The sequence below is a fragment of the Sorghum bicolor genome, chromosome 2 (assembly GCF_000003195.3).
Source record: "Sorghum bicolor cultivar BTx623 chromosome 2, Sorghum_bicolor_NCBIv3, whole genome shotgun sequence".
NCBI lineage: Eukaryota > Viridiplantae > Streptophyta > Magnoliopsida > Poales > Poaceae > Sorghum > Sorghum bicolor.
In genome coordinates, this window is record NC_012871.2 from 71,806,685 (window position 1) to 71,816,229 (window position 9,545).

The window sequence follows — 9,545 nt, forward strand, 5'->3', positions numbered from 1 at the left end:
GAAACCGCACTTGTGAAATGATATATTTCATTTCATATATGAATATCAAACTAGCATCGTTCATATGCAGGAGATAACAAAGCTTTGCCACCAGATGGCTCTTTGGTTCTATCCCATATTCCAGTACAGAAAGAAGTTTACATAACCAAATTATCATAATCTAATTAATCATAACTGGTTTTGCTGTACAACGAATGTTGAGCTGCAGCGTTCAATACAGCGAGTACATCCAAGCAGCAAAGACATCATGTGTCATCGCTGCAGCTCCGGAGGTACACCTTGACCGCCTCCAATTGTGTGCGGATGCATCTTCTGAAGAGATTTTCATGACGACAGTAATGTGATTCATGGAGGTATAACCATCAGCAAGACACTCATGGACCCATCACTAAGTTACCAGCACTACTGTAAAAGTTAGCTGATCGGTCCAAAGGTGTGGCTTTGAAAGTAAACCCTTCATTTCCTTTTTCGTCTCTGGAACCGTAAATACTGCTAGCTGCATTTCCAGGTACTGCTGCCACAGGCATTCCTGGAAGTCCCATGCTACCATAAACAGGAGCCATGTGTTGCATTTGATACTGCATAGGTTCTGGAACTGAGGGCTGCATTTGGTTTGTTGCATCGCTGTGGTTAGGGCTGATACCTACACCAAGGTCAAGGCTGATGGTGTCACTTTCAGCTGCCTGAGAATATTGATTGGTGAAGGCCCTGGCATCACATGCTCTCATCATGCCACCAAGGCCTGGCATGTTGCTGTTAATAGGATGCACCACAGGCTTCATGGGAGCTGTGGACATCTCATGGCTTGCATTCCTGGAAGCAGGGACTTCATGGTTATGTTTTCCTTCATATGTTGTGATCACTGACTTCGGGTCATGTGATGCTCTCTCAACATGCTTCCTGACCGGGCATCCTGTATGTGTGCATTTGTAGTAACTCCTGCAATCAAGAACAGAAGTGAATATGTTTTTCCATATGAATGCACTGCCTAATAAGTCTTTTTTAAAAAAGAAAGTGCAGAAAACTAGAGGCCTGCCAATCTTATCACCAGGACAGTGCCATCAAAATTTTGGCAACCGTAGGTATCAAACCAACACGAATTAGTCCAAATGCCTAGCTAGCAACCCAATTCAGAGTAAGTTCTTTCAAGTTTTACTTCCCAGCAAAATTAAACTACATGAAAGGCTTCAAACCAAGCGTAGAAGACAAATCCCAACCAACCGATTGCCTTGACTTCATGCCATTAATTAAAAACATACACTTTGCTTATGCAAACTACATATATTTGGAAAACAGTGCAAGACAATGCTTATTTTCTACATCAAATGTACTTTTGCAGGGTAGGGTGATAGGCTAGGGTATATAAATAAATCAACAGATACTTGTATGATGGTATAAACAAAATGTGAAGCACCTCATATTCCTTATACACTTTACATATATCTCATAACTTCAATTCTTGTGCAGTTAGATGCAATCTATGCGAAGGGAATAGAACACATCATAATAGTATTAGCTAGTATCTGCCCAAATCAGGTGCCAAACAGTACAAAATGGCAGCACAAATCAACAGAATAATAAGAAGGCTTGAAGGGACACATGGACAGATCTTAATAAGAAGGCTTCCTTCTCCATATTTAAGATAGATGTCCATAGCAGTTTTTGCATCTTTCCACCATACATCTTTACCAGAACTGTCTCCTAATTTGTTGAAAGCCAACCTTTCAGCTTATCAGAGTTAAAGTAGAAAATTTTGTTGTTTCTTGGTCATTTCCACTCTGGACTGAAGTTTCTAGAAGGCACAAGTAACCAGTATAGTAATAACAATTCTTTTTAGAAAGGGCCAAAAATCAATAGGTATGCAAATGATCAATTGCAATAAGATATGCTGATTACAAACATTTCTTAGTTTATAGTCCAAATAATGTAACCCGACTTTATCCGATAATGGTTCAAATTCTCTTGGAATGTCAAACACAAAAGGAAGGAAAACATAATAGTGGCAAAAATAATGAACAAAATGAGTACTGACCGTGGGTTGGGGTTTCCTTTCACTACTTTCTGCCCATATTTGCGCCAGCGATACCCATCATCCAAGATATCAACTTCACTAACAGTTTGTACAACAACACGGGGCTCGCGATTCGGTTTACCCATCAAAGCAGCGTCGATACCAGCAGATTCCATTTTCCTAGTCACACAGTTGTGGAGTACAGGATTAGCAATTGACAGGGGAGAGCCTTTAGGGCATATTGAATCCAAAGTACAAACCATGTCTTACCTGCGTTTCGAGTCCAAATCATCATCATCGTTAGCGTCATCCCCAGGGTAGGGCCTTCCACCTCCAGCATCAACATCATCATCACTAGCTGGACCCGGAACAGTATCAATCATGCCAGCTGAATGTACTTGGTTACAGAGGTTGGAATAAATATTTGAAGGCTTGTCTGCATATTAACAGGAATTCTCAGACCCAACAAAATGTCACAGGTAAACATTAAGAAACTTAGTATCAAATGATCATTGTATGTTCAAATCATTCCTTCTCAAGATTTTGGAAGACTCAGGAACTAAAGTTGTTACAAAAGCAATTGAAACAGACATGCAAAATGAGCAAGAAAATACTTCATAATGCAAACTAGATATATGTATGCTCAAGTCGAAATTGCAATGCAATGGAAAAATGTAATTACAGAAAAACATGGCACACTCACCTTCAATAGGTGCCACACCATCATATCTTTCTTCACCTTGGCTTGAAGGAACTGCACCAGCAGCTAACCTTCTATTCGGTTGGGGCTTAGGATGATTATGACGCCCTTTATAAACAACTTCAGTAATCTGACCATCAAGCGAACGCTCTAATAGCTTTTTAACTTCACAATTAGGATGCGTGCACTTGTAATAACTTCTAGGATTTTCACTTCCCTTGACATGCTTCTGTCCATATTTGCGCCAATTATAGCCATCCTCTGCTGATTTTTCAGCTACATTTTCAGTTTGTGCCTCCTGGGCAGCATTTTCAGAGCTATTTATCTGGTGCATCTCTGATGTACCAACTTCAGCAGGCATATTGTCAGATGGACAAACTATTGAAACAGGTTGGTTTGGAGCACTTGAAACATTTGCTGTGTGACTCGATTCCCGTGAGCAGAGAGGTTTATTTTCAGTCATCAAATTGCTAGATGGTGAGGCATGATTTGAGCTATGATTTTGCATAGGGGTGTCATGACGATTTTGATTGTTGACCGCAGGAGCCTGCATGTGAGCACTATGAATGTCATGGAATACAAAACTATTTGCAGTGTAAGTCAACAAGAATAAGAACGCAGAAGCCCCATATGGGTATATCACAATAAATACTGAAGTTTTTTCCATAAAAACTAATCAGTTATATAAAAAGAAAACTGTTACACATATGAGAATAGACTAGTTAAGACCCAGCACAAAATATACGTATATCAATTTCATTCGATGTTGAAGTTAGAACACCCTATTTTGTTGATAATAACTGAAGCCACAAAAAGAGTAATCCTTTCAGCACTGCAACAGGAATGCCATGGAAATTTTATAAGGAAACATCCACACCACTTCAGTCGTGGACTATTCCTATGAAATTCCTGCAGATTTTCCTATTTATATTCTAATTTCACAGGCTTGTTGTAAATGTGTAAGCACACTATGAACTGTCCTAACACTAAATCATAACATATATTCCTAAATCAATCCATTTTCCAGTGTAGCATTTTATAGGTTATCAAGCCAAAATGTAACAGAACCATAACTCATTCAGACTTGAAATTGTGGTATACACAAAGGCACAAAAGGGATTTTTTTCCCAAACCATGATAATAAACAGTGTCACCTTCTTTTTATTTCTAGCAAATCCAAGAAGAAAAACTTAGACTAGTGACAACATGACTAGACCCAACAAAACTGGGGTAGTCGGATTCCAATATAACAGTCAAGAGTTCAAATTAACTTCATGCCAGAATTCACTCAGGAACTACCAAAATAAACAGCCCGGGGGGGGGGGGGGGGGGGGGGGGGCACTAGGTAACCGGTTATGACTCAGCTATTAAAGAACGGTAACAGATCAAGGTGTTGGTAAATTGGTAATTACTATTTTAGTCAAAGAAACATGCACATAAGTGCTACTCCCTCCGTTCCCTTTTACCAGTCGTGGCAAGGCTGTCTGTTTGCAGATACCAAGGACAAACTTCAATCACATGCAAATTGTATGAACTCGCATACTCGTTTGTGTCCCCGGGCACGAAGGCTAACCGTCGTTCCGTTTCTGCCCAGCAGTATACGGGCCACGTTTGCATCCACATCTTCATTTAATGGACCAAAAGTGCCATTAATGCATGTAACGTTTCGGCGCTGGGATACCCGCATGCATGAGACGTTTCAGTTTTGAGTGGTCTAATTAAGTGTCTCCCTCGATACTCCAGCCCACACAGTATTATGGACAAAATGAAAAACGAGAATACACCTGTTATTACGGAACAGAGGTAGTAGAACAAAGTAGAAAGGAGGGTGTTTTTTTTCATACGAAACAAGAACCAAAAAAAAAATGATTCCATGAATCAGAATGCAATATATAGCTCCTATGATCCTATCTAAAATGTAAAACACTGAAACCAATTAGCTGTATCTCTGAATACTAATAAGATACGGGTTGAACAATAAGTGAGCATCATGCTGCTAAAAGGAAGTGGTGTAAAGTACATCAGAAATATAACTTCCCTCCTCAGAGCTTAAAGATAATTTCTACATTATATTTTAGTGATATCATACAAACAAAATGCTTAAACTCCCTTTGCTGCTATACAAGATAAAGTTTTTTTTTGGGGTAGCTCACATATAAACAAGACCCTCAAGATGTGTGTTCTATGGTGCTAGAGAATTACAAAAATAATCATTCCAATAATGGTTCCATACCGCCAATTGAGAATTGAGATGAGGCTTGAATTCAAAATCCCGAGAGCCTCCATCTTCCTGGCCACTACCAGCTGAATTATCCCTAGGCGAAGGCAGTATGTCTCGATGAGTGCTCTTGTTGATGATTGCAGCCATGCTCAGAGTACCAGTTGTGGGAGACGGTTCAACCTAAATAGAAACAAATGCTTATTGATTATCTGTCCAGCAGGATAAACTATATCTATATGAATAATTGAATATCAAATTGTGTAGAACAACGTTCACACAACTTGTTCATAGTGTTTCTGTTATGACAATATTGTATTAGTTAAGCCCTTAAAGGTTTATTAGAACCACCAGTAAAATCTGAAATGAATACTAACTTCATTAATTTTTACTTTAGTCAGAAGAATATATTTGCCAAGCATCTAATGAACAGAACAGAATGTCAACAGTAACAACAAACTGGAACAGAGCAATAATTATGAATCTGTAATCAAGCATCCTATCCTCACTTATTTTGGGTTGTGGGTAGTCAGAAAGAAGAATGAAAACCAGAAACGGCACTTAAACCAATCTCAAGAAACAATAGCAACGAAATGGTCATCCATAGTCCAAGCAAGCCTGCAAAATTCGCTCTTTCCTTCCCCCAGCAGTTTGGTGTTTTCTTTATGGAAGTGTACCATCCCTTAGCACTCGAGACCAGTACCATAGCACCCGAGGCTGAGGAGACATTTCCTTAAATAAGGCCCTTTAAAGCCCCCACAAGAGAAATGCCAAGCGATGATTTGTTCTCTGAGCCACCAAGTGTGTGCCGGACAGAATAATTCCCCGAGACGCACAAGCAACAGCTCTCCCCATCACCCCGCACCAAATAGATGGCGCAGGGGCGCCCCAAAAGGAGGAGCCGGGCAAAAACAACCATATCCCCGAGAACCCAGCGGGAAAGGCAGCTCCAGAAGCCGCATATCACCACCGGAAATGCGAAAGCGCGGGGCAAAAGCGCGATATTCCGGCGCCACAAGCCAATCCCACCGGCGCAAATGTCTCATAAACTAGGCCATAAAGCTAATGCGCATCGGAATCCCTCTTTCCCCCGTCCCGAATCAACCTCGGCGTGACATGGAGGCCCCGGGAATTCGCAGATCCCGCGGGAGCAGTGAGTGGCGCGGGCGACAGTTACAGGGAGGCGCGGTAAATTACCTTGAAGTTGTTGAGGAGGACGGGGGACTCGAGGAGAGCGCCGGGGCTGAAGCCGGCGGGGATGGTGAGGCACGGCTCCCGCGAGATCGGCAGCCGAGCGGGGGACATGGCCTTGTACCTGGCGCCGGCGCCGGCGAGCGCAGCCACACGTCGATCCGCCAGGACCGGCTTCTCCGTCGAGCCCCCAGCGCCGGCGGGGAGGTCCCCGGAGCTAGGGTTTGGCGAATCGGCCATTGGCGGTGCCGGGATGTGGGGAGCGGAGAGTGAAGGGGGACGAAGACAGGGAGCGGAGCTAGGTGGTGGTTTTGGAGGGGGTGGTGGGAAGGGCAGTTTGGGGAAAGTGGCCCCGTCTGGTGGCGGGGGCAGCGTGGGGTGGGAGGCCGCGACTCATGTTGACTTAATTAATGGGGGCACGTGGATTGCCCCTTGTGCCCCTGCGACGTGCGCGAAATCGCAGGGGCTGGCTGGGCGCTGGCCGGAAGCGGAGCAAGCGTGGCGTGGGGCGTCGTCGCGTGGCGTGGGTGTGAGCAGAGCAACCGCGGCACGAAACCGGTGGTGGGATCCCTGCAGTGGAGTGCAGACAGCGACCTTGGCTGCCTGCGGGGTCGGCTCTTTGGGGGCACCGGAAGCGCTCTTTTTGTTACGTCCCTGGATCCTGGGCCCCGCGCTCGGGTGGTCCCGTTGGCAGTGACGAATGACGTTTCACGTGCGTTGGGGCCGTGGTGGACCTGTGGGGAAATGCTCGGGTGGGCAAATGTGTGTGTTAAATTCTGCATGGGATGCCTGTCAGAGGGCAGAGGCGCAGAGCAGTACCCCATCCACGTATCATCATCATCCTGGGGGCATGAATGTGAAACAGGCCGTGTTTAGTTCCGAAAATTTTTGGTAAATCGACACTGTAGCACTTTCGTTTGTATTTAAAAAATATTATCTAATTATAAACTAACTAGGCTCAAAAGATTCGTCTCGTCAATTCCGATCAAACTGTGTAATTAGTTTTTATTTTCGTCTATATTTAATACTTCATGCATGCGTCTAAAAATTCGATGTGACGGAGAATGTGAAAAATTTTGCAAAATTTTCTGGGAACTAAACAAGGCCACAGATGGGTCTGGCCTGAATTGATTACAGGAGCTGCACGTTGGCTGGTGTATGATGTTTCGACTGCGGTTATAGGCTTGATGTTTTCAAGATTTCCCGTCACATCAAATCTTGTGATACATGAAATATTAAATATAAACGAAAACAAAAACTAATTATACAATTTAGCTGTAAATCATGAGACAAATCTTTTAATTCTAGTTAGTCCATGATTAGATAATATTTGTCACAAACAAACGAAAGTGCTACAGTACCTAAAACTTTTCACTTTTCAAAACTAAACAAGGCCATAGATTAGCAGATCCAGGAATCTGCACTCGCAGCGCCGGCAGCAGTCGGAGCAGGGACAGTGAGCGGCTACAAAATTAGGGCTTTGACAGCGTCACTCGATTTTGTTTTGCATGCTATCGGTCAAGATTGATTACATCACCTTTAGCTGTGGTAGTTTCTGTTGTGTAGAACTGGAAGTGCACATACTCAAGGTCGATGAATGTGAGTGAGCATTCAGGAACTAGGTTAGATTGTTGGTTTGGTGGAAGAGAGAAACCGATATGAGAGTGTGCTATCTCTTCTTCAAGAAAGAAAATGTGATGTGATCCATGCTTCATTGGCGTGAGATTGGTTAGACTGTTAAAAATCATATATGTAGGACCTACATGGTTTAAGTAATGTGCTAGAGATGAACCTTGAAGGAGTAGTCTTTTTTTTGCTATATTTTTATAAGGTGGTTCGTTCAAAGATTTTGGAATTGGAGCCCATCGCAAAAAAAAAAAACCATGACTGTTTTTGCACCAAACTCTAGCCAAATGGAGTATGTAGCTGGAAAAGCTAGAATGACTTATAATTTGAAACGGAGAGTGCACATATGTATTCTACTATGCTTGAAATATGGCTATGTGGTCGTGTTTGGATTTATTAGTATCTAATAATTAATAACTACTTTGTCTACTCATAACTAATAGCTTATAGCTAACTATTATATGGTTTGATCCAACTAGTGCAATAGTTATCAATGAGTGTTAGCTAACGATTAGTTAGATCTATTTAGATTTCAATAAAATCGCACCATAGTAATTAGCTCATAGCTAAATATTAATGAGTATTAGCTAACAATTAGTTGTATCTATTTAGATTTCAATAAATTAGCTATATGGATTCAAACCGCGCCATACTGAGGCCTTGTTTAGTTCTCAAAAAGTTTTGCAAAAATTTCTAGATTTCCCGTTACATCAAATCTTGCGCCACATGCACGTAACATTAAATATAAATAAAAGAAATAACTAATTACACATTTTTTTGTAATTTGAGAGATGAATTTTTTGAACCTAATTAGTTCATAATTAAATAATATTTATCAAATACAAACGAAAATACTATATTATCTATTTTGAAAAAAAATAAAATTAAACAAGGCCTGAACAATCCGCTTGACCTCATCGGCGCAACCATGTGAGAGGCTGAGAGCCTAGGCTGCCTATCTTTCACGTGCCGGCCCACGTGTGGAGGAGCACAGCAACGACTATGTGCGGGCCGTTAGGTGGTGCAGCACGGGCACGACCGCTGAAGATGTCGGCCTATACAGGCACCGGATCCAGCGGAGCCGTGCCCAGCATGTCTGTTGTCTACGTGGGCCTCCATGGAGCTGACTCGGGTGGGCGTATACGTCATGTAAGGCCTTGTTTAGTTCTATTTTTTTTATAAAATGAGCAATATAATATTTTCGTTTATTTTTAACAAATATTGTTCAATTGTAGATTATCTAGATTTAAAAAATTCGTCTCGTAAATTACAAATAAATTATATAATTAGTTATTATTTTTATCTATATTTAATGCTCCATATCGTAAGATTTGATGTGATGAATAATCTAAATTTTTTTTAAAAAATATTTTGGAAACTAAAACAAGGCCTAACTGTGAAGCACTAAAACCTGGCGCATGACGTGCGCATGTCGTGGGCACAGCACAATTTGACAAGTCAAGGCTGAGACGCGGGTGTACACATTTCTATGCCACAATCTTTTTGCGTACGTGAAGGCGAAAGCGCCCTCGAACGAGTTCACAGAGTGCTCATTCCGTCCAAAAAAAAAAAGTAACATTTTTTACTTTCAGATATCATGTTTGACTGTTTATTTTATTTAAATATATAAATTATAAAACAAATAAATTATAAGTAAAATATCTCTAATGAAAAGTTAAAGTTTTAACAAAATAAATAATATTTTTGTACAAAATTTAAATAAGATAAATAGTCAAATAAAATATCTAAAATTCTAAAACAACATACAGAAGAAGTACTGGTTCTAGGCCTGATCATGG

General features: G+C 41.4%; 1 protein-coding gene across 2 annotated transcripts; it reads right to left on the minus strand.

Moving 5' to 3' along the window:
• LOC110433107 (WRKY transcription factor SUSIBA2-like) lies at positions 11–6,490 on the minus strand. Of its 2 annotated transcripts, none has more exons than XM_021454760.1 (6): positions 6,127–6,490; positions 4,945–5,112; positions 2,715–3,258; positions 2,282–2,447; positions 2,033–2,191; positions 11–939 (listed from the first exon to the last, which is right to left on the minus strand). In XM_021454760.1, exons 1-6 carry the CDS (start codon positions 6,358–6,360, stop codon positions 375–377), a joined length of 1,836 nt encoding a protein of 611 aa, XP_021310435.1. In that variant the 5' UTR covers positions 6,361–6,490; the 3' UTR covers positions 11–374. The 2 variants fall into 2 exon arrangements, with proteins under 2 accessions (XP_021310435.1, XP_021310436.1); XM_021454761.1 differs by lacking the exon at positions 6,127–6,490 and adding an exon at positions 5,439–5,736.